Here is a 15,891-nt window from a genome sequence, read left to right as displayed (position 1 = left end):
AAGTGAAAATAAATTAAGGTACCCTGTAGCCCTTTCCCCTTTACTTTCTTCTGGCATGGGCAAAGGGCATTACAGGTGAAAGTGAAGTAATTCAGTATCAACTCCCTTCTTTTTCCTTCCCTATCCTCTACCCCACCCCCATGCTCTGGAGCATGGGGCTGGGACATGCACTGAGTGTTGCACTTTTATCTGGGTAGGAGGCATGTTGAGTGAGCCAGGAAGCCTAGAACCGGAGCCGAGTCCAGCTGGTACACCACCACCTCCCCTTTCAGCTCCCAAAGGAGATGTCCAGACACAGACTTTATGATTATATTTTTTTCAGTGCCAGTGCTGCTCAGCCCTCAGCATAATTTCAGTTTTCATGAAATAAACAGTGACTATATAAAATTTCACCTTTTTGAAACTGAAAATCTGAGCTCAGGTGAGTTTTTTCCCCCCCCCCCAAGAAGCAGAGCCTTTGTTCCTTCAAGAATCAGGGTTCTCCAAGTGAAGGGAGGTGCCCTTGGGTCCCACCTATAGGTTACAGCAATACCAGCTCACAGTGGAGTCTCAACTCACGAAAGTCTTAAGATTGCGGTATACCCAGATGGCCATAGAGATCAGGCCTGCGGTGCTGGAACACAGGCAGCTGTTGGCGCATCTGTCGCAGGTAACTGAGGTCAATTCGAGCAAGGCAGAGGCCGGGTCCCTCAGAGCAGCAGGCCAGCACTGTTCCCCAGGGATCCACCACCATGCTGTGGCCGTAACTTGCTCTCTTCTCGTGGTGGCGTCCACACTGTGCTGCTGCCACGACATAGCACTGGGTTTCAATGGCACGGGCCCGCAGCAGCGCCTGGGGAGATGTGGCAGCTGGTGGGGAAGTGATAGGCCACCCTACCCATCGTGACCATTCTGTAATTGCCTAGGAGTGATTTATAACATTATTCCTTAACAAAGGAGAGACAACAGTCTGGGAAATTAATTTTCCCACTAGGTGGGAAAGGGGAGGAAATCTAACTGGTAGGGCTGAGGGAAGCAAATAAGGTTAAAGAGAAGGCCCGCATGTTCTGAAGAGTTCCTCTTACCTCCCAGTGGGCTGGGCCTGTTACAGATCCAAAAGCTGAAGGGTAGGTAAGTATTTCTGCTCCAGCCTGAGCCAGTGCCAGAGAGATTTCAGGGAACCGCATGTCATAACAAATAGCCAGACCAACCTGGAATGAAAAAACTGGCCTGTTTGTCACAGCATCTAGCCCCTACTCTACTCCTTAGGGCTTTCTATCTACTACCATGTCTCAGGACTCCTCTTGTTCTGCTCCTTCCCTACTCTTCACAACTCATACCTTGCCTGCTGGTGTGCTGACAGGTGACTCAAGACTGGGCCCAGGCAAAGTAGTGTTGCTTTCACGCATAGGCCCTTGCCCTGGAATCTCTACATCACACAGATGTGTCTTCCTATACGTGGCCACTACTGACCCTGGAGTAAAAGAAGGAATATTTGGTGTTGGTGCTGTAGAAGCCCAGCTTAGCTCATCTCCTCCTAAGGAGGAGCCTTTGGCCAAGAAAACAGAGTTGATAAACATAATTCTAGAGAATCTTGGTTTAGGTGGAAGAGCCTGGGAAAAGGCAGGCTAAAGAGTTGTGCAGTCTCACCCTTGTTGTTCAGAAGCACATGACAATTGTAGATTTTCTGAGTCTGCTCCCAGTCTTGGCCACGCTCGTGGAAACCACCCAAGGACAGCCAGAGTCCGCATTCCCTGGGGGCAGTGGACACTGGCACTCTTCCCAAGGCTCCACCCTCACTCTGGCAATCCAGACACAGCCCAACAAAGAAACGACCTTTCCCTCCCCCATTTCCTGATACCTGGCAAGCTGAGCATATTCTCCCAAAAGGTTCCCTCCCAGTGGCTCAGACAGGTGTAGAGTCTCTGCAGGGTCCCGTGCAATGAAGTCAAATGCCTCTGGCAGGAAAGCCAGGCAAGCACCCAGACTGGCAGCCTCTTGAACCAGCTCAGCACAAGCTTTAAAGTTCTGCTGCTTGTCTGGTGTTGATGTTACCTGGCACACAGCCACCAGGGGCAGTTTCCAGGAGGAAGAGGAGACAGCCATGGCTCTGCGCCTGTGAATGGTGCAGGCAGAAATTATTTCCCAGCATGGGGAAACCAAAGTTCAATGATAAGAGGTTCAAATGGGGAGGCAGGAAGGCTGATCTTCCTTTTGGTTCTCTCACAAGGCACAACGACCTACCTATCAAAGGTCGGGTGGATGGTTTGGTACCTCACTGTTCCCCACCATCATTTCACAAAACATTTATTGAGCATCAACTGTGTACCAGACACTGACACTGAAGATACAAACATGTTACCTTGGCTGAGTACCAAGTACTGAGAGTCGAGGTAGCCCTCGTCCAGGACAAAGAAGGGACAGGAGGTGCTGAAGGGGCCTGACGACCACGCCGAGCCTGAGGAAAGTGAGAAATCAGGACACCAACCCCTCCCTCAAGCAATACACTTCCATGATTCTCTGACTCCTCTCTTCACACTGTGAGCCCGAATCAGGGCCTTGCCGGTGAAAACCCCCAAGTCTTGGAAAACACTTTTTACTCTTAAGTAATTATGAGGTGGGAAGACGCAGGAAATCTCCACTTCCAGCGACCTCGCATGAAGCTGAAGCCCTGTCCCCTGCCAAGCGCTTCTGCAGCTGAAAAGTCACCTCCCAGAAACCTGCTCGGTTTCGCCCTCCCCTAGGCTGCACCTGCACAGCTGTCCCGCTCCCGGAATTTCGGAGGGGCCGCCCGCCTGCTCCCACCACCGATCGCACCCCTCTCCGCTCAGTCCCTCCTCCCCCTCCTCGCTGGCGTCTCTGCTGCGCAGGTGACGGCACCGCAGGTGGCATGCACTGCGGTGGGCGGCACAGGGAACAGGCCCTACATGGATATACAGCTGGGACAATTCGCCGGACCCAAACCAGACAGGCGCGGGGAGGCCGAAGCGCCGAGGTGAGGGGGGCGGAATCCACGTGCGGCCGGAAGTGACGCACAGGGCCGCGCTGCGCGCCGGAAGCCCGCGGGCGACGAAGATGGCGGAGAGTAGCGGTCGCGCCGGCAAGAGCAGCGGGAGCGGCGCGGGGAAGGGGGCGGTGTCGGCCGAGCAGGTAAGGAGAGAGAGGGCGCAGGAGGGCAGCCTGCTGCGTCCGGAGAAGGCGCGCGGAGAGGGGCCCGCGGCCGTGCGGGCTTCCCTTCCAGTCCCGCGTTTGCGTGGCCACCGGGGAGGGGAGGAGGGTCCTGGAGAAGCCCCGGAGCCGCGGGGCCGAGCAGACTGTTGGGAAGTGAAAGCCTAGGGTGCTGGGCGAGCCTCCGGGAAGGGAGCCCCGAGATGCAGGGCCTGGGAAGATGCCCAGGTCTGACAGGAGAGGGGTCCTCACTTTTCCCACTTCTCCGCACCCCAGACAGGCCGTGGCTGGGCACCGCAGCTCATAACCAACCCCCGGGCGTTAGTCTGCGGGCTAGTCCGGTAGTCGGCTACTTGACCCTGCAGTTAAGTTGACACTCGCAGTCAACTGCGGAGCCTCGTGATGCACACGCCGGATCAATCTAACTGGTTTGATTCGGGAGTCATTATTAGATTGAATTTTTGTACAAACCAGGAACTTTTTCCTAATTCGAGTTTGCATTTGCACGCGCGCGCGCGCGCACACACACACACACACACACCCTTGCCTAACTTCAGGAAACATTTTACAAATTAGTCAGAAAGCCCTTAGTGGTTTGGGCAAAACCATGGCTAGTGTTTAACAGAAGCGGGAAGAACTCTACATGACAGAAAGGAAAACATACTTAAACAATAGCTCTTTTAATTACAGATTAGTTTACCAGTAATTTGTTGAACAGTTAGGCAAACGTTTCTGTATGAGAATTTTTTTAAACTCCCTTGCCATCAAAGAGTTCTAATCTGGTTGGGGAAAATGAGTGATACAATATGGTAATATGAAGCAGAAGAGGTATAAAGTGCTATAGCATTTTGAAGAAGGAGGAAGAGAGTTTCAGACTTGGAGAAAAAGGGAACAGAGAGGAACCTAATAGTTTTTGAGGGTATACCATGTGCCAGACACTCTGCTGGGTAAGGAGGAACAGATAAATGAAATAGATCTTGTTGTCAAGTTAGCTCACAGACAGTTAAGACAAGTCAAACAATAAGATTTACAGTGTTCCACACAGGCCCTTCTTTATGGCAGGGAGAGGAGGGACCCTATTGAGTATGAGGTTATGGGATTGGGGTAGAGGGGTTGAGACAAGGAAGGAAGCTGTGGTGTGTGTGTATGTGTCGTCTAGGACCATAGGAAGTGCACTGGGGGTCAGACATAGGTGTGTTTGAATCACATTTCTAATATTTACTATCTTTGACCACCCATGAGTTATTAATCTTGGCCTTTTCCTCCTGTAAAAACATAGTGGTACCTACCTCATCTTTGTGTTTTATTAGGCAAGACAATGCATGCAGGCCTGACCTGTGATGGTGCAGTGGATAAAGCGTCGACCTGGAAATGCTGAGGTCGCCGGTTTGAAACCCTGGGCTTGCCTGGTCAAGGCACTTAATGGGAGTTGATGCTTCCAGCTCCTCCTCCCTTCTCTCTCTCTGTTTCTCTCCCCTCTCTCTCCCTCTCTGTCTCTCTCTCTCTCCCTCTCTCTCTCCTCTCTAAAAATGAATAATAAAAAAAAAAAGACAATGCATGCAGAATATTTTGCACAGTGACTGGAACATAGTATGTGCTTAGTAAATGCTAGTTCCTTTGTTTTCTAGAAGAGATAATCCTTCAGCTAAGTTTTAAAGGCTGATTAGTCAAACAAAAAAAGAAGTGGAGGCTTTTCTAGGTAGAGGAGCAATGTGTCTAAAAGCACCGGGGTTGCCTGACCAGGTGGCGCAGTGGATAGAGCTTCGGACTGGGATGCAGAGGACCCAGGTTCAAGACCCCGAGCTCACCAGCTTGAGTGCGGGGTCATCTGGTTTAAGCAAAGCTCACCAGCTTGGACCAAGGTCACTGGTTCGAGCAAGGAGTCACTCGGTCTGCTGAAGGCCCGCGGTCAAGGCACATATGAGAAAGCAATCAATGAACAACTAAGGTGTCACAATGAAAAATGATGATTGATGCTTCTCATCTCTCGGTGTTCTTGTCTGTCTGTCCCTATCTATCCCTCTCTCTGACTCTCTGTCTCTGTTAAAAAAAAAAAAAAAAGAACCAGGGTTGCCCTCACTAGATATAGCTTGATTGGTTAGAGCATTGTCCTGATACACAGGTTTTGAGTTCGATTCCTCAGGGCACATACAGGAACAGATTGATGTTTCTCTATCTTACTCTCCTTCCCTCTCTTTCCCTCTCTCTCTCCTTCTCTCTCCCTCTCTCTCCTCTCTTCCTCTCTTCCTCTCTATCCTTCTGTCTCTCTCTCCTTCCCTCTCTCCTTTCCTCTCACTCTAAAATCAACAATTTCTTTTTTAAGTAAATAAAAGGACTAAGGCATGAAAATGTCTGACATGCCTGACCAGGTGGTGGCGCAGTGGATAGAGCGTCGGACTGGGACACAGAGGCCCCAGGTTTGAGACCCCGAGGTCGCCAGCTTGAGCAAGGGGTCACTTAGTCTGTTGTAGCCCCCCCCCCCCATCAAAGCACATATGAGAAAGCAATCAATGAACAACCAAGGTGCGGCAATGAAGAATTGATGCTTGTCTCTCTCCCTTCCTGTCTATCCCTATCTCTGACTCTCTCTGTCTCTGTCACAAAAAAAAAAAAAAGACTGACATGTTTGGGAAAAAAGGATAAAATGAATCCAGGATGTTTTTCTCAGGTTTCTGTCTTTGATGGATGCTGGTACCATAAGAACTATCGGTAGATAGACATGTTATTGGGGAGAAAATAGTTTTATTTTAGGATTAAAATTTTTTTCTTTGATTAATATTAGAGAGAGGAAAGGAGGGAGAGACAGAAACATAAATCTGTTCCTGTATGTGCCCTGGCCTAGGATCAAACTTGCAACCTTTGTGTTTCAAGACAATGCTCTAACCCAGTGGTAGTCAACCTGGTCCCTACCGCCCACTAGTGGGCGTTCCAGCTTTCATGATGGGCAGTAGCGGAGCAACCAAAGTATAAATAAAAAGATAGATTTAACTATAGTAAATTGTTTTATAAAGATTTATTCTGTCAAACAGCGCAAATCCGGCATAAAGTACGAGGTAAGTAATTATTATTATATGCTTTAACTTGCTGTAACTCTGCTTTATAAATTTTATAAAGTAAAGTTACTTCATAAATCACCATTACTGTGGAACCAGTGGGAGGTTAGGAAATTTGACTACGAACAGGTACAAAAGTGGGCAGTAGGTATAAAAAGGTTGACTACCCCTGCTCTAACCAACTGAGCTATCTCGCCACAGCTATTATAGGATTTTTCTTTTTCTTTTTTTAAGAGCAAGAGAGAAAGAGGAACAGAGGGAGATGAGAAGCATCAACTCATGGTTGCAGCACCGTAGCTGTTTATTGATTGCTTTTTCATATGTGCCTTGACCAGGGGACTCTAGTGAAGCCAGTGACCCCTTGCTCAAGTCCATGACCTTTGGACTCAAGTCAGCGACCATGGGGTTATGTCATGATCCCATGCTCAAGCTGGCAATCTTGCGCTCGAGTTGGGGAGCCCATGCTCAAGCTGGCGACCTTGGGGTCTTAAACCTGGGTCCTCAGCACCCCAGGCCAACACTCTCTCCATTGCACCACTGCCTGGTCAGGCTACAGTGACTTCTTGAGTGGCAGCTGTGTGTGTGTTGGGGGGGTGCGTTGTGAATAGGAAAGCTGGATACCCACCTTATGATCAAACTGCTTCCCAACCATGCCTCAGTTTCCCTGTGGTTGCCTGGACCGGGTTGTGGGGGTGAATCCGTGGGAAGGAAAAGAGCTCCCCTGAAACCATGCGATAGCATCCAACGTGTGATAATTAAAATTGTAACACAGGATGCTCCCCTCCCATTTCCCCCAGCCCTACCCACCCCTGCCATAGTGGATCTCAAAGCAGCATCAGGGTGGGGCTGCTCCCCAGCCCTAACCCTAACTTTAACCTTAACCTGAGTCCTGAGGAGGGGAAGGGGCTCACCAAAGTGGAGGTGGAGAGAAACTGGGGAGTTCTGGCATCCAGTCTGGCGCTTATGGTCCTTGAGGAAGAGGTCACTACCATGGTCCTTGCTGAGAGCTGGGATCTAGAGCCAGAGAGGGGTCGTGGTCCAGGGGCAGGGTTATAGTCCAGGTCACAGCTAAGCTCCTCTGTAGGTGCTCCAGTAGCTTTGTACCCCCTCCCCCCTTATATAACAGATGCCTATTCCCTACCAGTTGTTACTGTAAGGTGGACCAGCAGGTGTCTCACACACAGTAGGCACTCAGTAAGTGTCTGGTACATGGAATTCCAGGCAGACCTAAGTTTGAAATTGCAACCGTGGGTCCTCTCCTATTCCAAGGTAGGTGTCCACCAGTGCATCTTTGTAAAGCCTGTGATTCTATGTTGTTTCTTGACCCTGTGCCTTTTCTACTGTCTCCTCACTCACTTCTTACGTCTCTCATCTTAGGTAATTGCTGGCTTCAACCGCCTTCGGCAGGAACAGCGGGGCCTAGCATCCAAGGCAGCTGAGCTGGAAATGGAGTTGAATGAGCACAGGTGAGGCAGCCTGGAGGTACAGACAGTAGGAAAGTGGGACGGCAGTTTGTAGGGGAGGGCTGCAGTAGCGTGGCCTGAATTCTGAGACCCTGCCTGTTGTCCTGCCCCAGTCTAGTGATTGATACCCTGAAGGAGGTAGATGAAACCCGCAAATGCTTCCGCATGGTTGGAGGGGTGCTGGTAGAGCGCACGGTCAAAGAGGTGCTGCCTGCCTTGGAGAACAACAAGGAGCAGGTGAGCAAGAGTCCTTGAGGAGAGATCTGGACACTCAGGGCGTCAGCAGAGGGAGTCCAGGGATTTAGGAAATAGGTAAGGAAAGTCTGAGGAGGAGGTCATGTTGCAGACAGAGTGAGAAGAATCTTAGTCTATGCCCTTTATGTTGAACTAGGTCCAGCTCCTAGAACTAGGTAGACTCGGTGGCTGTGTGCCTCCTTCCTTGGGCTCTGTGACATGGCTGATTTGGGGAGAAGTGGTGAAAGCAGTGTTTCTGAGTGTGGTCCGTGGGTACCTGCATCCATATCACCTGGAGGACTAATTTAAAATGCAGTTTAGTATACCCTTTCCTGATACAGAACCTTTGAAGCTGGGGCCTATGGAGTGGCATTTTAAAAATAAGCAGCCCAGGTCATTCCTCTGTGCACTAAGGTTTATAAACAGTTGTGTTTAGAAAGGAATAATTTTAGTGTCTGGGCTCTATTGTGACTACCTGGTTTAAAGTGAGGTTAGAGATTATCATCTCTTCTTCACTTCACCCAACCCTACTCCATATTGTGGGGAAGGAAAGGCTGAAATCCTTATGTAACATCTGTCACTTGCCTTCTAGATACAGAAGATCATTGAGACACTGACACAGCAGCTTCAGGCAAAGGGGAAAGAACTAAATGAATTCCGGGAAAAGCACAACATTCGTCTCATGGGGGAGGATGAGAAGCCGGCCAAGGAAAACTCAGAAGGGGCTGCTAAGTCCAGCTCAGCCGGAGTGTTGGTCTCCTAGGGACCAAGGCTTTTGCATTTTTTCCTTCCCTGACTCCCACTTCTTCTAATTTCTCTTTATTGTTGTTGTTATTTTCTCTGCTATTGTAATATTTTTTGTTAATTAAATGTTTTGGTCAGAATGCTGAGCTCTAGCCTGAAGCTTTGACACACCGAGAGGGATGGAATTTGCATGGGGCAGGGAAAAGCGTATGTTTTGTGGCTTTTGGTTCCATCGGGTTAAAGGCTCACAATATCAGAGGAGGTCCCATATTTTATCCTATCCCATGCATATAAAGATGTGCCTACTTATTTTACTACCCTCACCCCAAAAGATTCAGAGACAAATGTTGACTCTTATGTTGAAATTGAATTACCTTTGACATGAGGCAGGTAGTAGCTCTGTTGATAATGCTTTATAAATTTACAACAAAACAGGCTTGGCAGTATGTGTTGGCACCATTCTTTTTTTGTTTTTGTTTTTATTGATTTTAGAGAGAAAGAGGTCGAGAGATAGGAACATCCATCTATTCCCTGCATGTGCCCTGACTAGGGATCAGACCAGCAACCTTTGTGCTTTGGGACAGTGCTCTAACCAACCGAGCTATCCGGCCAGGGCTTGGCACCATTCTTTAGATAAAGAGGTCCAGGGTGCAAACCTGTGGACTAGCTGTCCTTCCATCCTCACCAAAACCTCCAACCAGATAAAGCTGATCATTCCAAAGGCAGGTCCGATGGCCCACGCGTTTCAGTGCACGGTCGGTACAGGGGAAATGGAACCACAGAGGAGGAGACTTGCCTGTTGGGTAAGGCAGAGAGGGTGGTTATTGGTAGTAGCACTTTGGCACCCATGGGGCTCTTAAGACCAGAGCCTGATCCTTTTTTTCCTCATCACTTGACTGTTGGGCTCCTTCAAAAGTAATATTCTGTGTATTTCTTTAGCTTGTCTACTTCTTCCTTCTCCTTACCCCATCACTCTTTCCACTTTCTTTCCATGGTCTTCAGGTCCTATCCTCCCACCTTTTCCCCTCCTCAACTATTAAGCAGGCTCTCACGGGTATCGTAGACGTAGAGGTCATTGCAGATGGTGTCCCTAGCTCTGGTCAGAGTTTCTCCACCAAAGAGCACAGCAAAGGGCCCGACCACAGAACAGGAGAGATGCCGTAGTCCCCGAGGCCCCTGCGGGGAACCCTGCCCACTGCTCACAAGCTTTGTGAGCTGTTCCATCAAGCGGGGGGCAACAGGTGGCTCCTCCTTGGGGAAGAAAAAAGGGACTGTGGTGGAGGAATTTGAGCATCACAATTTCAACCGCCTTCCACCCTAAGCAACGTGTACTACCTTAATCTTCCCATGACTCCAGTGCCCAGCTACTTCCGGTTCAGCTGAGTTGCAACCCCCAAAGAGCAGCAGCTGATGACCTGCGCGGGGCCCCAGAGTTGGGAGCAGGGCAGCACAGTGCCCTGAGCGGGAGACTGAGTGGCAGCCTTCTTCCTTATAGCTGTGGATGTGCACAGGTCAGACCTCAGTTGGGGTTCAGGAAACTGGAAGTGCTGTGCTGTCTTTTCCCCACCCGCTTTACCAAGGACAGAAAGGAGGCAGGGACAGCGGGTAGGTCGGAGGGAGCAACAGTAATGGGAGAGCTCAGCTATTTTATCCGTCCTGAGAAGGAGGCTGCCAGGGTGAGGATGCGGATGAACTGTTCGCGACACTGTCTAGCGTGGCTTTTCCAGGCAGATGAAGGGAGGGGGCCATACCAGTAGGTGCAGGCGCCAGGGTCCAGCTTCAATGTGAAGATGCTTCCGTAGCGGCGCTGAGTGCGGATCCCGCCCTCTCGGCCGGCCACGCGCAGCTCTCTGTCTGAGAGGCGGGTGCAGGTGTGACTACTGAGGCCGACAGGAGAGCAGCTGCCGGGGGCCTCGGTCCACGCCTCCCACTCTCCGTGCTCGGTGTCCAGGGCAGCCACGGTGGCCAGGCGGCGCGCCCCGTCCCAGCCGCCCACCGCGCAGACCCAGCGCCCGTCCAGCGGAGCCGCGTCGTGGTGACTGCGCCTGGGGCCGCCCTGCACTCCCATCCGCACCGCCTGGTCCCCCGCCAGGTCCAAGACCACCGTGTCACCGCTCGGCTCCGTCTTCCCTCCGGCCAGGAGGCCCCCCACCAGATAGAGCCGACCCCGCAGTTCGGTGCACGAGTGGAAGGCCCGCGCCAAAAGCGCGTCCTGGGCCACTGGCTGCCAAGTCCAGCGTGAGCCCCCCACCGGGCCCGCTGGTGCAGCCATGGCCCAAGGGCGAAGTACGGGGGAGGCTGCAGACCCGCGGGGCGCCTTCCGCGGCCGTAGCCTGGCAACCACGCCGCGGCCGCAGCGCGACTACGCAGCAAACAGCAGGTCGCAAAGCGCCGATCCCCGTGGCGACGGGAGGCCGGCTGATCCGGGTACCACAGCGTTGTCGCCGCGGTGACAGGAACTGAGCGAGATGACTACAAACCCTGGAAGACGGTTACCCGCCGACAGCCGCGGACGGTGGGTCCTCGGAGGGACCCGGCCCCTAAGCGGCGAGCTGACCCGGGCGTGAAGCTCGCGGCACAGATGTTGCTCGGCCAATGCTGGGCGCGCTCTCCGTCAGGCCGCCCGGGGGCAGCAGAGCCCGGTCTCTAGGGCTTGTGGTCAAGGCCGCAAGAGGACACAGGCGCTGCGGCTTCTGGAGTCGGAATTAAGGTCGCGAGTGTCTCCTAACAAGACCCAGGCGGAGCTGCTCAGCTTTAGGAGCTGGGTGGGGGTGGAGCAAGGAAACAGACTCCTGCCCCTGCTGGTGTCTTCCTTTTATTCAAGTCGGGTCCCTGCGCTGCTTCTCACCTGTTCCCCCAGGAACCAATGATGAATGAAGAGGCTCAGATCAAGCGACTAGTTCCAGCCACAGCAGGAAATGCAGACATTTCTGCTCCCGGCGGAGCTCGGTCGGACAGAAACAGCACTCATATCCCCGGGGCTGGGCTGGGCTGTGCATGTGGGTGATGACTGCTGCTTTTGCCTCTGGCTTCTACCCATCAACTTGATTTCCATCAGGTCCGTGAAATTGAGGACATAGAGAGTGGGCAGAGCTTTGACCCTCCTGACCCTGACTCAGAGATAACAGCGTGGGGCAGGTGTGGTCAGGAAGGCACAGCTAGAGAGCCTGTTCCTAGTGTACCTTAAAGCTGAGACTCAAATACAGCTTTGCAAGTCTCTGCTCACCCAGCTATTGCTTTCCTTCAGTCTGATGTGGAGGATCCGGTTTCCTTAGTTCATGGTATAAATCTCTAATAAATCACTAACTTCTAATGTCCTTGGCTAAAGTCTGAAAGTGAGTATTCTCCCTAAGGCTTGTGGCTGGCTAACCTCCCAACAGCTGGATTCAGATCTGTCAGACTGGGAATTTAGGGGAGGAGCTGCCTGAGGGGTGGGGTTATTTTGCTTAAATTTTATTGGTTGTATGCCTATTTGGGGCTCTTCTTTCACTCAAGTCTTTGGCTGTTCTTTCTGCCAGATTCATTTTCTGCCTCTTCTGGACTGGACAGGACAGGGAACTCCCCACCCCAGGGGCCTTTCAGCCCCTCTCTTCCAGCTTCTGCTGATTGAGTCTGCAGCATTTGGCCTCTCACGTGGACCAAGAGCGATGCCTCGCATACTCCTTGGCTGCAGCCGCTTTGGTCCTGTACCTCCTCTGCAGTGTCCAGCCACTGTAGCTCCAAACAGACCCAGGGCGAGGAGCTGCCCAGGACTGTTACTGCCCTGGTTACTCTGAACCCAAACTATTTAATAGTATTTTAGAGGGTTCAGGGGGGGAAAATCCAGATTGAAAAAGAACAAGAAACAGCGAGGAAACAAGCCAGTCTGCACTTGTATAGCCTGTACTTGACACCCCAGGCAGCATCTGCAACGTCCTGTGAGTGACAGGAGCACTGAAGGGCATGGAGATAATGGGACCAAAAGAGCTGTGAGGCAGGCAGGGGGGCAGCCAGGGCTGCTCTTTCTCTGGACCGGCTAATAATAGCCAGGGGTGGGGGTGGGGTGGGACAGGTCGTCCTGAAAGTCTCCTGACCTTGATTTGACCCTATGAGTTTGATCTGACTTGGCCTTTTCTGGCAAGCAAGGATCTACAGTTCCAGCCTCAAATCTATGCCTCCTGGTCTCAGACCTTCACAAAACTCTTAGCCTGTTTTCTCCTTGCCTTTTCACAAAACTCTTAGCCTGTTTTCTCCTTGCCTTTTCACAAAACTCTTAGCCTGTGTTCTCCTTGCCTTCACCCCATTTGCTGACCAAACCGTCCCTGGTTCTCAGCGTTGTTCAGCACACACAGCCAGCCAACAATGGGACCCTAGAAATCTTAGCCGCACTCTGGAGAGTCCCACAGTTTCCTCTGCCCTTGTTTCCCAGGCTCCCTCACGGTTCCCACCCTTTTTCTGGCCCTTCCTCTGTTGTCCACTGTAAAGCCGGTTGCCGCGGCCAGTATCACAGCCGCCCAGCCCATGCAGGTTCGCATTGGATTCAGACAGTCGGTAAAGAAACAACAGCCAAAAACTGGTGGGTCATCATCTTTAATCCTAGCTTGCACCTGGAGGGCAAGTAAAAACACACACTGGGCTCCAAAACCCACTCATTCAGTGCTCACAAAGCTACTGACTTATCTGAGTTTTCCTAGAATCAAAGGTTTCTAGCTCACCAGACTTATTCACCTCTGTTCCCCATCTCTTTCCTTCTCCCTGCACAAACTCTGCACAAACTGGCTTTTCCTTCAGCATGCTGCCATCTTGGCTGCTTCTCCTGGCCTCCTCCACGTGGCCTTTCTCTGCTCTCCTCTCTAATGCCAATCTCAGGAACGAGAGAACAAGCTCCTGGTCTGCCCCACTTTATAGTCCAGAAATCAAAACCTTTCATCCAATATACAAAATAGGGAAGTAAAGTCACCTATCCTCTGAGGCATGATGGGATTGTACCACCCCACATCAAAAAGGGTGGGAAAGGCTTAGTCCTAAAACCAAGCCCCAGGTTACAAGGATCCTGCCTGCCCACAGACCGCCCCCAACACACATTAATATAATTACACCCATTCCAAGCATAAGGGCAACTAATATCATCACCTGGGAGACAGGCTTCCACGTGGGCAGGGCCATCCTTTTTATTTTATTTTATTTTATTTCATTTTTCTGAAGCTGGAAACGGGGAGGCAGTAGACAGACTCCCACATGCGCCCGACTGGGATCCACCCGTCATGCCCACCAGGGGGCGATGTTCTGCCCCTCTGGAGCGTCGCTCTGTTGCATCCAGAGCCATTCTAGCGCCTGAGGCAGAGGCCACAGAACCATCCCCAGCGCCCAGGCCATCTTTGCTCCAATGGAGCCTCGCTGCGGGAGGGGAAGAGAGAGACAGAGAGGAAGAAGAGGGGAAGGGGTGGAGAAGCAGATGGGTGCTTCTATGTGCCCTGGCCGGGAATTGAACCCAGGACTCCTGCACGCCAGGCTGACGCTCTACCGCTGAGCCAACCGGCCAGGGCCAGCGCCATCTTTAACAAAGTGAGCACAATATATTTTATCTGCCCAACATCCACTGATCCTTCTACATTTTCCCACAGCTTATTCTGGCCAGCTGACACCTGACCACATGCCTTCATGGCCCCAATTCTGGCTCTCCACTCTCAGCCCAGCCAGAATGAGGACATGGAAAAACAGAAGGACAGAGGAATGACAGCAAGGGGAGCTGGAGAGAAAGGTGGATACGTAAGCAGACTTGGGGGATGGAATCAGGTGAGTCAGAATGACGGCAAGATGGGATAAGGATGGGAAAGAACTTGAATTTTTGAGGGACTTGGCGATATTGAGTAGGAAAGTATCATTGGGTCACTGTTGAGTCATCAAAATTGAGGGAAGTACCTGAATGATCCCAGCAGTAGGCAAGGAGGCATCCAGAAGTGTCTCTTTAGGTCTTCCTGTCTCAGTTTTTTATTTTGTCTCAGCTTCTTTGTCTCTTTGAATTACTGCAATTCACTAACTGTGTGTGTGTGCATTTCTCTCTCTGAGTCTTTCTCTAGGTTTCCCCTGTCTCACTGTGCCTTGAGCTCTGTCTCTTACCATGTCTACCTTTGTGTTTCTCTCTCTGGGCCTGTACTTTTCTCTCTTTCAGTCTCTCTGTAATGCTGAACAGAACCAGCCCTCTGACTTCCCTGCAAGGGGCTTTAGAACTTCCAGGAGTGGCCAGCCTTCTCCTCTTTGGCTGTGTCCTAGAACTGTTGTACCAGTTTATAGTCCCTCTGCACCGGCAGAGGGTCTTGATAGCTGATGAAGACCTGTGTGAGCTTCCTTGTGTGGAACATTTTCAGGGAGTAGGATTTCCCCACAGAAGACTTAGAGCACAGAGGCCTGGGCCCTGGAGGGGACCAGACTGCTGAGGGGAGGGTACACTGCAGGCTTTTTTCCTCTGACCTCTCCTGAGAGCTCATGGTCAGTGCTCCCTGGTCCTGCTGATGACCTCAGGTGAAGGACTCTGCTGTTACTTGATCCCTAGACCTTTTATGCCACATCTAGAATTGCAGGGGAAACTGAGGTTCAGGAAGGCCTCCAGGTGGCCTGGAGGGAGGTCCATGATGCATGGGTCTGGGCAAGATGCTCAGGCAGCCTCTGGCTGCCACCTATTTCTCCCACAGGCGGGGACTTCGCGGCTGGATCCTCAGGTCAGAGGCTCCCAGCCTCACTGTCTCTGGGACTGAAAATGGATGCAGGTCAGGGTGAAAGTAGCCAAGGCTAAGAACCAGTCCTGCTGCCATGGGGCCCTGGGTGTCTCAGAGCCAGAAGGCCTCGCCCCAGCTTTCCAGGACCAGGCAGAGAGCGAGCCCGGTGCTCCTGAAACAAGGACCTCTGACCAGGGCGGCTGCATCTGCCTGCTGAGCCCTGACATGGGGCAGGTGGAGCTGCAGAGCTGTGGTGACTTTGGGTCCTAGTAGGGAGAAAAAGGGAATTAGGGTTTACAAGAGGAGGCTTACACTAACAAACTTCAAATGGAAATCTGCTCTCAGTTCCCATCGGTTCCTCCAGCAGCAATTTCCCCCTGGTGTTCTGTCCTGTAATGTCCCTCTCCCCCATACCCAGGGCCTCCCCATGCTTTCCCTAAGCTTTCTTGATCTGTGTCCCACTTCTGCTTGGCAGGTCCCCCATCCTCAGTGCTGGCACAGGGCTGATGCTTGATTGCAGGGCCGTAGGACCTTTCCCTGGGGAGGCAGGAACCC

General features: G+C 51.7%; 3 protein-coding genes across 7 annotated transcripts; 1 reads left to right on the top strand and 2 right to left on the bottom strand.

Annotated features, from left to right (window-relative positions):
- Window positions 1–295: 295 nt before the first annotated feature.
- NIT1 (nitrilase 1) lies at window positions 296–2,993 on the bottom strand. Of its 5 annotated transcripts, none has more exons than XM_066260934.1 (7): window positions 2,907–2,993; window positions 2,342–2,437; window positions 1,841–2,095; window positions 1,630–1,733; window positions 1,320–1,453; window positions 1,065–1,190; window positions 296–832 (listed from the first exon to the last, which is right to left on the bottom strand). In XM_066260934.1, coding segments are annotated over exons 1-7 (984 nt in total). In that variant the 5' UTR covers window positions 2,909–2,993; the 3' UTR covers window positions 296–565. The 5 variants fall into 5 exon arrangements, with proteins under 5 accessions (XP_066117031.1, XP_066117032.1, XP_066117035.1 ...); XM_066260935.1 differs by having other exon boundaries at window positions 296–783; XM_066260938.1 differs by having other exon boundaries at window positions 2,938–2,975.
- PFDN2 (prefoldin subunit 2) lies at window positions 2,981–8,787 on the top strand. Its single transcript, XM_066260948.1, has 4 exons — window positions 2,981–3,129; window positions 7,578–7,666; window positions 7,777–7,900; window positions 8,490–8,787. Exons 1-4 carry the CDS (start codon window positions 3,055–3,057, stop codon window positions 8,658–8,660), a joined length of 459 nt encoding a protein of 152 aa, XP_066117045.1. The 5' UTR covers window positions 2,981–3,054; the 3' UTR covers window positions 8,661–8,787.
- A 146-nt stretch (window positions 8,788–8,933) lies between these two features.
- On the bottom strand, window positions 8,934–11,129 carry KLHDC9 (kelch domain containing 9). The gene is made up of 4 exons (XM_066260933.1): window positions 10,393–11,129; window positions 9,977–10,136; window positions 9,694–9,892; window positions 8,934–9,437 (listed from the first exon to the last, which is right to left on the bottom strand). The coding sequence occupies exons 1-4, from the start codon at window positions 10,911–10,913 to the stop codon at window positions 9,271–9,273; spliced, it is 1,047 nt and encodes a 348-aa protein (XP_066117030.1). The 5' UTR covers window positions 10,914–11,129; the 3' UTR covers window positions 8,934–9,270.
- Between the last annotated feature and the right edge of the window lie 4,762 nt (window positions 11,130–15,891).

Source organism: Saccopteryx bilineata, chromosome 2, assembly GCF_036850765.1.
Source record: "Saccopteryx bilineata isolate mSacBil1 chromosome 2, mSacBil1_pri_phased_curated, whole genome shotgun sequence".
Classification (NCBI taxonomy): Eukaryota; Metazoa; Chordata; class Mammalia; order Chiroptera; family Emballonuridae; genus Saccopteryx; species Saccopteryx bilineata.
The sequence above is the reverse complement of the archived record's forward strand: the minus strand, read 5'-3'. Positions and strand labels throughout refer to the sequence as shown.